Genomic DNA, 15,052 nt, shown 5'->3' on the forward strand with positions numbered 1-15,052 from the left:
CTAGATAAGCATGGGTCTGGACACCACCTAAAACATTTTCACATCCTTGGATAGCTGGCCCTGGTTTGGCTTTGACACTGGACTGGGAGAGGTAGAGATCCACTGACAACCAATAGGAAAGATACAGTCAAAATATAAAACCCGGATTTCGAGCTCTCATGAATTCTCCCATGAGCCACCGCTCTTCCTTTTCCGGTAAGCGGCCAGAGCTGACCCTTAAAAATGGTGCGCTATTCACTCGACCCAGAAAACCCCACAAAATCATGCAAATCAAGAGGTTCAAATCTTCGTGTTCACTTTAAGAACACTCGTGAGACTGCCCAGGCCATAAAGGGTATGCATATCCGAAAAGCCACCAAGTATCTGAAGGATGTCACTTTAAAGAAGCAATGTGTGCCATTCTGTCGTTACAATGGTGGAGTTGGTAGGTGTGCACAGGCCAAACAGTGGGGCTGGACGCAGGGTCGGTGGCCCAAAAAGAGTGCTGAATTTTTACTACACATGCTCAAAAATGCAGAGAGTAATGCTGAACTTAAGGGCTTAGATGTAGATTCTCTGGTCATTGAGCACATCCAAGTGAACAAAGCCCCCAAGATGCGGCGCAGGACTTACAGAGCTCACGGTCGGATCAACCCCTACATGAGCTCTCCCTGCCACATTGAGATGATCCTTACTGAAAAAGAACAGATTGTTCCTAAACCAGAAGAGGAGGTTGCACAGAAGAAAAAGATATCCCAGAAGAAACTGAAGAAACAAAAACTTATGGCCCGGGAATAAATGCCGCAGAAAATAAATGCAAATAAAAGTAAAAAAAAAAAAAAAAAAAAAAAAAAAATATAAAACCCATAGAATACTCCAATTAGTTGACTTCTCAGCACTGTTATAGGAAAGATGCATTAATTCAGGATACAAGTATGACAGTATCATACAACCTTCTCAATGATTCCAGCCCCTATTTTTGCCACATCAAGGATGGTAAACCCAGAACAAAGTCCTCATGTCTCAAACGAAAAATGATATCAAAAGCTAATTTCAATTTAGAGAATTATGTAAAATTCATGTGGGACAAACACAAAAACGGATACAGACAGCACTTTAGCAGAGGGAAAAGGAGGAGAATCTTATTTGCAAATGGATGTGCTTTTCTGCTGACAACAGCAGAAGAGACACCCTTTATCACTCAGGAGACTCCGATAGAAAGTGTGTTAGTGCCAGGGTCTGTGTTTTGAGCTGCTGCAACCTTGACCTCTAGAAGATTCTTAGCACTTTTGCTAATGGGTACTACAGCTTCCAAACCAGGCGCTCAGCCAACCTAGTCTCCAAGGACCAGACTTTATGAGCGCCCTGCCAGCCCTGCCAAGAAGTCAGCTCCTGAAACGTCCCTTCTGTAACCTGTGCTCTTGCCCAAAGCAAGGGAACAGACTGCCTGCTGTGGCTGCTGAAAGTCAGAGTCACTGACCCATTTCCAAAAGGGGAAAAAGAGCATCAGGAGTCAAGAGCTTTCATCTCATCATCTGCATCTAGGCCCATCTCTGGGGTTATCTCTGACAAGGTCATGGGGATGCTATAATCCTGAAACTGTAGAAGAATTTTCACATGTGCCCATCCCCCACACAATAGTATTTTTTCCTTTCTGTAGAGCAGTCTATGAAGTCAGTTCAGTTAAGTCACTCAGTCGTGTCTGACTCTTTGTGACCCCATGAATCGCAGCACGCCAGGCCTCCCTGTCCATCACCAACCCCTGGAGTCTACCCAATCCCATGCCCATCGAGTCAGTGATGCCATCCAGACATCTCATCCTCTGTCGTCCCCTTCTCCTCCTACCCCCAATCCTTCCCAGCATTCCTAACTAATTAAATCTAATCAGGGAGAAAGATTGCAATGAAGTAAAAAGGAAGTGTCTGGGAGATAAAGTGATCTGGAATTACTGTAGGGATGCAGCTATTATAGAGCAGGTATATTTGGTAAATTTGGTGTTCCAAAGCTTAAAACCTCTCCTTTAATTCCCCAGAAAGAGCATGGTCCACTTTGACCATGTTCTCTGTTGAGAGCAACCTGTGAACGTTTCTGAAGACTCTGGGTAGGTAACAGACTATCATGTCAGGAGTCACAAGCCATTGTCCTAGTAAAAGCCTCTGCCCCTCTCCCTCCGCAGGCTGCAGAGCGCTGCACCTTCACTTCCTCTCCCAGCACCTCTCGGGAAATCCAAAAGATGGGAGGCTCTGCTGTGTGAAGAAGACACACTTGGCTCTGAATCTCCTCAGTCCCAATCTGAGAGATCCTCCCTCACTCCTTAAGAAATTAAGTCTATACACACACTGCAAGATGAGAAAATAGACAAAGCAAGCTAGAGAGGAAACCTATAGAGACATCAATCAATTGCAATGTAGATTTTGTCTGGCTCTAATTCAGGTGAACAAACTTAAAAAAACACTACTTTAAGAACACTGAGTGGATATGTGTTTATTAATTAAAGAAATTTTCAGATATGAAAATATGATTCTCTTTCTTTAAAAGTCCTTATTTTTTGATACACATTCTCAACTCAGGATATTAAATGATATGACTAATGAGAATATGCTTTAGAATAACTGGAGTGGTGAGGAGGAGGATGAAGGAGGTACATGAAACAAGACTAACCATGAGTTAAGTTTTTAAACTGGGTGATGGAGATAGGTATTCATACTATTCTCCTCATATATGTATGTGTGTACACATGTGTACATATGTATTATATACGTGTGGGGAGAGGGGTTACATTTTCAAAAATAAATGTGTTTTTTTTAAAGTCAGACTGTTTCTCTAGAGTCACCTGAGAATCTGATTCTCCTCAGACAAGTGAGTGAAAAGGGTATCTTTTCTTCTTAGCTGATTCTTTAATTGAGGATACCCAGCCTAAACATCTTTGCAGTAAAACCACTGAAACCCAGGCTTAAGATTCTTGATAAGGCAAAGGGGATGTACTGCCTGCCATCTCAAAACCAGCACCCTGCCATGGCTAGTTGGTGTCCAGCAGCCAGGCATCACTCTGTTCTTTGCTCGGCTGGCAGGGACTTGCAGCATCTATTGCTCAGCATGCAGGCAGCCTGCAGCAAGGTTAAGTCCCTGGTGAACAAGTGCTGAGTAAAGATCTGAAGCCCTGCCTCAGCCTGCCTCCCTCCCTCCCTCCCCCAGCCAGGCTCCTCCCTTGCAGAATTCTTTTTTTTCTGCGTCACAAACACAAAATGGAGTTAGCTGGGAGCAAAAACAATCTGTCTAAAATGGCTGAATGCAGCAGGGAGTGCCAGGCAATAAAGCGAAGGGAAAGGGCACCCCCTGCTGTCCAATACAGGGACCCTATTTTCCTTTTATCACTATTTTTGCATATGTCAAAACAATCAGTCCTACAGAGTCCAAGCTAATTTTGTCATGAATCTTGATATCTATATTGAATTCTAAATTTTGGAGAGTAGAAATTGAGGTTAAGAAAGGAAAATAATTCTCAGTTTCTAAAGACAGAGCAGAGTCAAGGCACAAGGTCAGCAGCCCAAGTCCCAGTTGTTATTTGGTTATGATTAGTAATGGTTCCTAAGAGCCCTCAGAACAGAAGGGAGGTCCGTCTCCACGCAGTATTCCCCAACTTCAGGATGAGCTAATGGCACCCGGAGTCCAACTATAGACATCACTTCCCCAGGAATTCCTGCTGTGGGCTTCTCCAATGAAGACCACAAACAGGAAACGGAGGAGTGGTGAGCTGCCTGACATCCTGGCAACTAAGTTCCTAAGAGTCACAGGTGGGAGTGACTAAGTAGGGTAGGACAAAGGATTAGGGGGAAATACTGCTGAGAACAGGACTGGCTCTAAAGCCAGTTACACCTGAAGGGATGAAAGATTCAGGCTGAAGTATAATACAACTCCACCTATCTTTAATTCTCTTTCACTGACTCAGGACCACACACTACATGCTCTGCCCAGGATGAAGCCTGAGGCATTTGTCCCTGTTCTACAGGGAACACCCTCCATAATCTTATGCTACAGCTCCTTTGAGTAAACTGAATACTTTATGACTAAAAGACAGCACATGAGAAAGATGGAAAAAGCAGAAGTATGTTGAGAAATCTATGGATCCAAGGCACCAATGGTTTTCACTACTTAAATGAGGCAGCACAAACAAGTGAGTTCATCCAATGTCCATAAAGTGAGATAAGAGCAATACATACAACACATGTGAGCACAGACTCATAACAGGAAGGTTTAAAAAAAAAATGGACTCTGGTCCCACTGCAGTTCTCTCTAAAAAATAATTGGGTCTTTATAGAAGAGGCGTAGGTCTCTTCAGCATATGTCTCTTTAGCTCTACAAGAATGCTTTGATTCTGGGAAGAGGACAGAGCACGAGAAGCCTATCATGTGCTAATGTAAGCTGCCCATGGGCAGGATTTCTACTTTATATTCCCCTTTGCTGTGATATGAGGGAAATTGAGCACCTTCAAAGTCACTCATAGGTATACACCACTGTGGGGAGGATAGTGGGGAGACAGATAAACAGCATGCCAGTTGAACAGCTGTTTATCCCTGCCCAAAGGTAACCAGATTTCTATCACTGACCTCTTAGCCAAAACAAATACCCATCTGCTAAATCACACAGAACTGGACAGTCATAGATGTGCAAGCTATAAAGAAGAATGGAGCAAACTCGCAGAAATGGATAAACCTGAAGGTCAAGAACAAGGCCAGACAGAATTCCATATCGATAAGAATCCAGTGCTGAGAGTTAGCAAGAAGTGGGCACACAGAAGTGTGAAAGGGTGGCAGAAAAGCAGCGTTCAGAATCTGGGCACTTTACAAGCAAGCTGCTCATTCAGACAATGATACAGTCATTCAGCTTCTCACAGACACTTTCCCAGCACACCCAGGACAGTGACTCAGTAAGGGAGTGCTAACAACCAGACCAGCTTCAGAGATGTGGGTGGGTAGGGGCTAGAAGGATGGGCACTGTTCCAAGCAAGTCAGCAAAAGGGTAAGACAGGTTTATGCAAGGGAACAGGAGGGCGAGAGGGCAGGAGAAAAGGCATCAAATGAAGGTACTAGGAATAAAGACTTCTCCTTTCTTAAAAAAATGAATCAGATCTGAACAAGGGGCCGACATAGTTTTATATTCTCTTTTAACCTGTATGTTCCCTTCCATCTCCTTTTCTTTCTTGAGGGTCATTTGTTAAAGAAATCAGGACACTGGTCACTGATGAAAGGTGAAGAGCACTGGCACAGCCAGGATGGTACCCAGCAGTGGGTACCTCATCTTTTTCTGACATTCCTGCCTTCATGCCCCTCTTGTCAGTAATGCTGAATTTCAGAGCCCAAAAGACCTGGGGTAAAATCCTGGCTTGGTATTTACTTGCTATGAGCTCTCAGTAAACAAAGGATATATTCATACCTGTCAGTTAGAAAATGAAGATGATACCTATTTGGCAGCACTGTTTCAATAATCAGAAAGAAAAGGTGACAAGCCTCTGTCACAGTATCTGACATTAAATACATATTCTGGGATAAAATGGAATGAGAAGATAAAATAGCTTCATCTTTTTCTAGGTGCTGGGAGCAGTTTTAGTCCTTGCTCAGCCTCACCCCCTCTTACCGCCGCCCTCAACCTAAATACAGAGTAAACTGCAGACTTCTAAGCCATTCTCTGTAACAAAGGATCCTAGAAATACCCTTCATTTTATTTTGGGTTTTGGGAGGGGAAGTAACGGGGTAAAAGCATAACAAAGAGAACAGATGGAATGAACACCCAGCCCCCAGCCTGAATCTGCAGATGCAGCTGCTGGTTTTCGTCACACTGCTGTTTTTTTCCTTTCTTTGTTCCTAAGGTGGAAGCCAGGATAGGGTGGGGAAGAGGGGGGGAGAAGGGGTGGGGATGAGGCCAGGACCGTCATCAGTTACAGAAAGTCACCTGATAGTCTCTTCCAATCCCTGGTCTCTGACCTCACAATATGGAACCTGAGCCAAAATGGCTCAACTGCGCACACCCCGTGGCTGAAAACAAAAATGCAGGCAGAGCAGGAGGAAAGAAAGCTGAATAGGAAAAGGGGGATTTGAAGGATTTGAGCAGATTTTCTTGCAAAGAAGAAATTTAAACACACAAAGACAGGCAGACAGAAGAGTGTCTAATCTTCTCATCTAAGAGATCCAAGAGAAAAACATCACGATTTTTAGAACAGAGCTGGAATCATTGTGGGATTAGGAGAGAATAATGACCATCCCATCTTGTAGATGTGGGGCTACCAATGCCCTTTTGTTGTATGACTGGGGTTCTGGGGTTCCCTTACCCAGCAGGGTACACAAAAGAACAAATAGTCTTTTAAAAGTTGTAGTCTGACTTTTCAAAGAGAAGCAGGCTAGGATTACTAGGGAGAATTAAGTAAAAGATGCTGTTACCTGCTCCACAGAACTGGATAATAGCACTCTGATTTCTTTGCAAGGATTCAATTATTAGGTCCAAATACTTCTAGAAACCTCATTTTCACATATCCTGGAAACTAGCAAATTTCCTTTTTAACCCTTTTGTCTCCTATTATAAAAATAAGATGACCATGGTAAAGATGAAGGGAAAAAAATCCAACACCGTAACAAAATCTATTACAATATTCTGGTATATTTCCTTTCAGACTTTTACTTCTGCATTTTTTTCCCCCATAAAACACAATTGCAATAAGGGCTGTATATGACTGTTTCCTGCTTTTTTCTATGTAACACTGTATCATAAGCATTCTTCCATGTTGCTCCAAAGGTGATGGGCCAGAGTCATAAAATGGGCCCGTTACAGGATACTAAGTTCTACAGGAAATTTCTCCAGAACAAAAACCACATAGGAAGGCCATGCCCTTTCATGGGTAGTGACACAAAGCTCTGCTCCTGCTCCAGTGAAGTAGCTGGAGGTCTGGAGGGCCCTTAGCAGAAATTCTCAAGTCTCTCTTCCCCACACTATACTGGCTTTAAGGCTCTAAGATGAATTGTTGTGTCTTCAGAGTTGGTGTGGGTAACTAACTGTTCAGTTGTTACATGAAGTTATGTAAGAAAAGCAGGGAGAACAAAATAGCACATGTGCACACTAAGATGCAGTGAGATCAAATGGGTTACTGCAGGAACTGTTTCCAAAAACGAACAGATGATTACTTCATTATTGTACATATTTCGGTCTTATTGTAGTGTTTTATTATAAAAGTGACAACTAAAAAGTTTTAAATTTACAATTTTTTAAAATGAGAACGATGTTTGTGTACTAATAAGAAAAATCTCCAGGATACAGGAGCAAGGTATAGAAGAGTACAGATAGCACTTCTGGTAAAGGGAGGGAAGATAAAAATATGTATTAGTATGTGCTACAAAGGGAGTTTTCAAAAACACTGAAAGAAACTAATAAAAACGGCTACTCCTAGGGAGTCCCCTGGCGTCCAGGGGTTAGGACTCAGTGCTTTCCCTGCCATGGCCCAGTTTCAATCCCTGCTCAGACAACTAGGATCCCACAAGCTGTGCAACTCAGCCAGGGACAGACAAGGTTGGGATGGATGAATACTAGGAAGGGAATGAGACTTTTTAAAATATCATCTTGACTTCTGAAGTACTTATATTGTCTGCATAGAAAATGAGGTAATACAGAAGCAGAAATGAAAGCCCCAGAAGAAACATTCTATAGTGAAGACACCCTTGGTACTCCCTGAAAACTAGTATGTCCTTATGTTTGGAGGGACTTTGTCTCCTACCAGCAGAAAACCAAATTCAGACCCAGTGATTCCCAAGGACCATAAGGGATCCTCAGAACAGTGCTTTCCCCTTGAGGCAGCAGTGCCAGGCTCCAGTAAGGAGCCCAAGAGCACCAATGCCGCTTCTGCAAAACCCGCCCAAAGCACAGCTCTGCTCTGACACTTCCCTGAGACCCCGTTCCTCTTACTAAACACATCACTAATCTCTACCGACTCCAGGTGTCCATGGTGAGAGAAAAACCAAACGTGAGTCAGAGTTCTTTCCAGTCAGATGCAATATCCTTCCATCATGATCTGGACCCCTTCCAGGCCCTCACAACTCCATCTCTGTTTTACAGGCCTGAGAGGGCTCTCACCAGCTGCCCTCCACCCACCCTATCCAGGCCAGACAGTTTCTCAGTACTTCCCAGCTACCTCCCTGACTCCAGAGAACTTCTTGAGAACCTTACCTTCTAAGATGCCTATTGAGATCTGGCTGGGAAGATGGCAAGAAAATAAGTTTGTAAAAGCAAGTGTGGTAGCAGTTAATAGAAAATGTCATATTGTTTCCTAACTGATCTTCATGCCTCCATAAAAACAAGGATAATTGTACAATATTCACTCTGACAGAGACATCAAAAATGTTATTACCAGAAAAAGTAAAAGGCAGCTTTCCGACTATGGCAGAGAATGGAAGACAGCGAGCAGAAAATGGAAAAAGAAATAAACACTAAGGAAATGGATCGAGCCATATTAATATAACATATATATATATATCTATAACATATATGAGGAGCTCGTTAAAAACATACCCTCTACAGTCCCTCTAACTCAGACTCTGGAGGTATAGAGCCCAGGTATTTACCTCCTCATGTAATCCTTATGAGCACTCAAGTTTGGGAATTACTGGGAGAAATAGATATTTAAAGATAGGAACTAACTGCACTATGATGATAGGAGCTGAAGCAATATTCATCCCATACAGGATGGCATAAGTCTCAGACAGTGCCATACAAAAGGACATTTTGTCAGAAATCACATCTGGAATGTGTAGGTAACGGGAGATGGGACCTTGAGTTTAAAAGCTACAGTTGCAGTCTGTGTGTCTAGAATAGTAACAGAGGCACACACTAAAGTTTGAATAGCTAGAGGGAAGCTCTAAAAATGGGATTATTTTAAGATAATCAGAAGTTAATGAATGACAGAAGGGTTGACTATAAAAACCTTTCTGCACCAGCAAATTCTACCAAGGCAGGCCAGGGGAATTCCCTGAAGGAAATTAATACAGTACAGTATCTCTGGGAAATTATCAGTAAATAATCAGGGGGTAGTTCTATTACTACTTGTGCTTGTGCTTGAAGTACCTATTCAGTAGAAAATGAGACAAAGATGATATTAAGAATGTGTATATAATGGGATTACAAATATATACATATAATGAACTACCAAAATGGTAAAATATCAATATAAGCCTTTCTTTAAGTCCTCTGAAAGGAAGTCTGTTTTCATGAAGCTATCAGACTAAAACGAAAACAAAACCATAAACATTCTCCAGCCTCTGGGTCTCCAGAGAACAATAATAGCATTGCTCCTATAGGAATAAACGCGGCAACACGACATGATCCTTTTCTTAAAGGGCAAGCTACAACTTCCTGTCTTCATTTTGCTTCCAGTCCTCCAAGTGAATTTCCTGACCGGTAGAGGGCAGCATACCAGGAACTGTGTATTTGAACACAACAGAGGTTGCCGCTCTCTAACGTGTCTGCATCACTGCCAGACGTAACAATGACACAGCGAAAATAGAAGCGCTCCATGTGCCATCTGGTGGCAAAAAAGGAGAAGCACACACTGCAGATAAAACATATCAAATTCCTCTAGTTTAGAAGGAATTAAAGTTAATTAGCTTTATCTGATGACATCCTTCCTCAAATCTCCACGAGTAAGTCTTCTGTGGAATCTGTATCAGCAGCCTTCATGCATAAGTTTTAAAGTTTTACATCAGTTTAGCTCTTTATCCCCAAATACCTGTTGTAAGCAAGGGGCAACTCCTAACGCCTGGCTCCCCTGTATGGAATAAGCAGCATAAAACTCAGGACAAAACAAGCAAACCAACACAAGAAACTGTTCAGCTGTCAAAACAAAGAGTGAGATGTAGACAGATAGCACCAAAGAAAGCTTATTCAATAAAAAAAGAAAAATACAGTATGAGAACCATAAATTTAGAATGGAAAGGTATCTTTAGGTTTATCTATCTCATTTTACAGGTGAGGAAAGAGTCAAGGTAGGAAGGATAGATAACCTTTGGTTCAATCTCATTAGTGATCAGATAACAAGGTAACACTTTTGCCTTATTAGAAATTACCCAGTTTGGAAGGAAGTATAAAGTGGTACAATTCTACACTTAGTAATTTGGGTCCAGAAATTTTATTTTTAATCATTTACTATGCAGAAATACAAGTATGCAGGGATAAATAGAAAATGTTTCTGGCAGCATTGCCTGTTATATAAAAATTAGTAATTGAAATTCTCAATAAAGGATCATCTTATACTATTTTACCTGACAGAATTCAACCATCCATTAGAAATAATGAGGTAGAATACAAAAAAATATATATATGTATAACTGAATCACTTTGCTGTAGACCAGAAACTAACACAGCATTGTAAACAACTTATACTTCAATTTAAAAAAAGAAAAATGAGGTAGACCTGTTATCTAATGATATCAAGAGATGCTGAAACTTGTCACGCAAAATACAGAGTATTATATACCAAATGGGATCATACACATCTCATTAAAAATATATTCCCTCACATTTCTATAATGTTATCTTTTAATTCCTCTGCCCCTTAATTTTCCAGTAAGGTTCTATTTGAAAAGTTCTCACATTTTCTTCTCTGAACTAAAGAAGAAAAGGATTTTGCTTATTCCTTTATTAGAATAACATATACATATGAAAGGTACCTGGTCACTCTGAGAGGTGAGGAGAATTTATACTTTCAGTGTGTTCTATACATTTGTTAAAGTGAAGATATGATGTTAGACCAGAAACTGGCTTTAGACAGGAACACAGTCACAGAGGAAGACACAGAAAGTAGGTAAAAAGAATGGTGTAACTTCCTCTTCTGATTGTTTCAATTTTTTCAGTGAAGTAGGAGAGTAGGAAACTGAATGGACTAGAAATGTTTAATATCTGATGGCCTAGCAAGGCCAAGCAACATTGCAAACTGAGCAGAGGAGAGGCAGGGAAAAGAACAGCCACAGCCAGCGAGGCAAGAGAGAGACTGCTGTCCTGAGAGACAAGCAAGTAAAGTGTATCAAGCAGAGCAGGTTGTATCCCTTTCTCCAGTGTGTTTGCTTGCACAGCTACAGGTGCAAGATGGACAGACAGAATCAACCAGGACTGTGATCCTGCCAACCAAGCATGATGAAATGAGAGAGAAAGAGGGAAGGATTATTATAATTTTGATGATAATTTTACCTGAGGAGAGTGAAATCTTCTAGGAGGTGAGGGATGGTGAAAAAAGGATAAATGAAGTGGCTTCCTAGTAGGTTCAGGACTTTCCTGGTGGCTCAGACGGTAAAGCAACTGCCTACAATGCGGGAGACTGGTGTTTGATCCCTGGGTCAGGAAGATCCTCTGGAGAAGGAAATGGCAACCCACTCCAGTACTCTTGCCTGGAAAAGCCCATGGAAGGAGGAGCGTGGTAGGCTACAGTTCATGGGCTTGCAAAGAGTCAGACACAACTGAGTGACTTCACTTTCTTTCCTAGTGGGGTTGGAAGATTGCTGGGGTTAGGGTACCAAAGACAGTGAGGTAAAAAGATGGAAGGTGGTGCTATTAGGAAACACCCTCTCGTCCTTTTTCTGTTTCTAAACTTAAATCCACAGAACCCTGTTTTTAATTTGGGGACCATATCTTGGGTTCTCTAAAACCAAACTACTTTAGCATTTTATTTTATGCTGTTCCTATGGTTCAATTTCTCTTCACTTAGCTTTCTATCTAGTTTTTACTACAGTGATGGATACATATGCATATTTTGGGACATGAATTGTATCTTACATAAGAAAAAAAAAAAGGTGGGTAGTTTGAAATTGAGATTGCAGAGGGGCTGCAGTTCTGGTGATGATGGTAATTCAGATGGGTGAGATGGGGTGGAGGACAGATCACTGGAAAAGAAGAGTGCAAGGAAATGTGAGGCCAGACATGGTCTGGTCCTTCTGTATAGGTCATGACCCTTCTGTATAGAAACCACTAAGAATTAAGACAGAAGGAGTCCTGGAGTACTGCAGAGGAGGAATAACTTGGGGTGTTAGTAGATGACAGCAAAGAGAGAAACTGGATGATTATGATTCCATGTCATGAGATTCAAAATTACAGGTTTTTAGGAAAGAAAAAGATGGACTGATCTGAAAGTGGCAATGAAGAACAAAGGGGACATGGACCCTATACACTGGGGTGAGGAGTGTGAGAGGAACGAAACAACACATGAGAGGGAAGAGGGAAAGCAGTGTTGAGGGAAAGCCAAGTTGCTGTTAGAGCAACAGAGTAAAGTGATGACACAGGAGATTCTGTTAGTAATGGGCCATGAATTCCAGAGGGCACAGTGGACGCGTTTCAAGAGCTCAGATGAGATGGGAGGAGGCGGCAGAATAGGAGACACACAGAACCTTATAGGGATTTGAGTATGGAGATGAGGACAACCTGGGAGACTGGGACTTCTGTGGTGAGTGACATAAACCAACATAAATGACACAACATTAGATTCAGTGGGTTCAAGGCAAACAGTGACTGCAAGGTTTGGAGTACAGTGGGTATGTGTTGTAGTTCTTTTACACTACTGATGATGGAAGATCAAAACCCAGAGAAGGTGTGGTACTTATTCCACAGGCAGGAGTCCTTATAACACTAGGTGATACAGGTAGATTTATGTTTTTAAATCACAAGGGAGTAATATCTGATATTACAGAACTTCCCAGCTGCTCTGTGCTAACAGTCTGACCCTGCTCAAAATCCAAGACAAATTAGTAACTAAAAGACAAATGTTCACTTGAACAGCACTTCTGGTCCTAATCCTATACTCCTGAGAGGGTACGGAACTCATGAAACAAGTCACCTTTCTGCCGAAAGACTCACTGAGTAAGGTAGAGCGTGATGAGCTCTTAGAAACCCTTATTTCTAGAGGTTAAAGTTCCAGAGGCTGTAAAGAGTCACTAGGATGTTTTCTAATAAAGATCCAAATGGGTGGGTGCCACCTAGTGGACAGAAGAGGATCACAAGGAAAAGACCCTGAGGTCCCTTTAGGGAAAGATGGGGTTGCTTCTCCAACACAGGCACCTGATGCTGCCTGAAGCCTTAAGTAAGCAGGTTCTGGGCCAGCAGGAGACAGATAAACCTACCACTTGTTATCAATAGTTCTGACTTGGACTACAGCACAAACCTTGGAATCCGGACTCATAGTCAAATCCTAATTAGAATACTGTTATTTATGAAATCCTCAGCTTTTTGTCAGGATCTTAATTTCAAAATTAAGAGCTTTTTCAAAATTACTGCCACTAACCACTTGTAGAACTACTCTGATGCGCACTATTCTGGAAATGCACCTCACACTTTAACAGGGCAATGGCTGATGCCACATACTGTCCACCACACACCTACTAAGGATGATTATTAGCCTGTGGGTCTTCTAAGTCCAGAAGTTTTTTTGGAAGGAAGAAATAAACCTAAAAAGAAAAACATCACTGTACTCAGAACATCAGTTTTCACTTACCAGCCTTCATTTTAAGAAGCTATACTTTTTTTAATGGAAACATGATTATCTACAAGAAAGAGTAAGAGTTAGAAGAAAAGCACAATGAAAAACTAAAACTAGTTACTTGTATAACAAATAATGACCTGAGGCTACCACAGTGATGAAAATGCTCCCAAAGAGAAGATGAACAAGAATAAAATTTAACTACTGAACATGTTCTCAGGAATTCAAGAAGCAGATTCAATAAAGAAACTATGATAAAAGATTCCTTGCTGATCACCCTAAGGAAAGTGAGAGAGTGAAAAAGGACTAGATGTTTTACAGCACTGCCTATCAAATCAAAATTTAAAATATTCTCTGTCAAGGAATAAATCAAATAAGTAAATCCTTGATTTACAGAAAGTCAGGAGATCAGAAACAAAAGAATAATCCTAAAGAGAAAAATGCATAAAGGATTCTGTAGTATCAATTTGGGGACCACTTCCTCTCTCTTCAGGGCTTCCCCGGTGGCTCAGAGGTTAAAGCGCTGCCTGCAATGCGGGAGACCTGGGTACGATCCCTAGGTGTGGAAGATCCCCTGGAGAAAGAAATGGCAACCCACTCCAGTATTCTTGCCTGGAGAATCCCATGGATGGAGGAGCCTGGTGGGCTACAGTCCACGGGGTCACAAAGAATCAGACACAACTAAGCGACTTCACTTTCAGTTTCCTCTCTCTTCGCTCTTCTCTTAGTAAACAGCACACATCTTCCTGAACCTTAATGAAGCAATGGCTGGAGACCTCTGACTACAAGAGGCAGATGTCAAGAATAAGGTGGATGTTGTCTTTAATGGTCATTCCTGGAGAAGCCAGTCACTATATGGGAGGTTTCAGGTATCACTAAAATGTAAGAGGAATACAGACACACTTAACAAACAGCAGAGAGTTGTGTTTAGCAAGTGAGAGAGGAAACAATGTAATATTATGAAAACCTTGATGACTTCCTCATCAAGACTGGCAACTGTTGGGCTGAAATCAACTAAGCAAGACGTCTACTGTACTAGACACGCATGCTATACTTCTCCAGCTGGATTAGTTTGACTAGAGTTCAATATACTGTAGTCAGAAAATGGCTTCTCTTCTTCAACCCTAAATATCTGATATTTTACTTTCCCTAATCGAATGTTGCTCCTTTTTTGTACTCATAAGTGTCACTTTCAATTCAAGAATACTGGTGCCATGATGAACGAGGTGGTAGCAAAAGCCCTTCTTCTTCAAGCTTTCATCTGGATCTCAGCCTTCAGAAGCTCTTAAGAGCAGGAACATACACATCTGGAAAGGAGAGAGCTAAAGCAGGACTTTGGAGTCACAGCCTGGAGTCTGAATCCTGCCTCTGGCACTTACCATAGAGCCTTGAAAAAATTATTTAACCAATATCTCTACTTCTTCATCTGGAAGATGAAATAGTTAGAGTGGTAATGGTGACTCAGACGATAAAGAATCTGCCTGCAATGCAGGAGACTGGGATTTGATCCCTGAGTCAGGAAGATCCCCTGAAGCAGGGAATGGCTACCCACTCCAGTATTCTTGCCAGGAGAATGCC

The 15,052-nt window shown here is 41.7% G+C and overlaps 1 protein-coding gene across 1 annotated transcript; it reads left to right on the top strand.

The window, feature by feature from the left end:
* The first annotated feature begins 222 nt into the window (after nt 1-222).
* Nucleotides 223-777, top strand: LOC136158319 (large ribosomal subunit protein uL22-like). Its single transcript, XM_065920120.1, has one exon. It carries the CDS (start codon nt 223-225, stop codon nt 775-777), a length of 555 nt encoding a protein of 184 aa, XP_065776192.1.
* The last annotated feature ends 14,275 nt before the right edge of the window (nt 778-15,052 follow it).

Source organism: Muntiacus reevesi, chromosome 1 (assembly GCF_963930625.1).
Source record: "Muntiacus reevesi chromosome 1, mMunRee1.1, whole genome shotgun sequence".
Classification (NCBI taxonomy): Eukaryota; Metazoa; Chordata; class Mammalia; order Artiodactyla; family Cervidae; genus Muntiacus; species Muntiacus reevesi.

Bases quoted from the DNA above. Each gene is read 5' to 3' on its own strand.
- LOC136158319 (XM_065920120.1), top strand. From the start codon at position 223: ATGGTGCGCTATTCACTCGACCCAGAAAACCCCACAAAATCATGCAAA.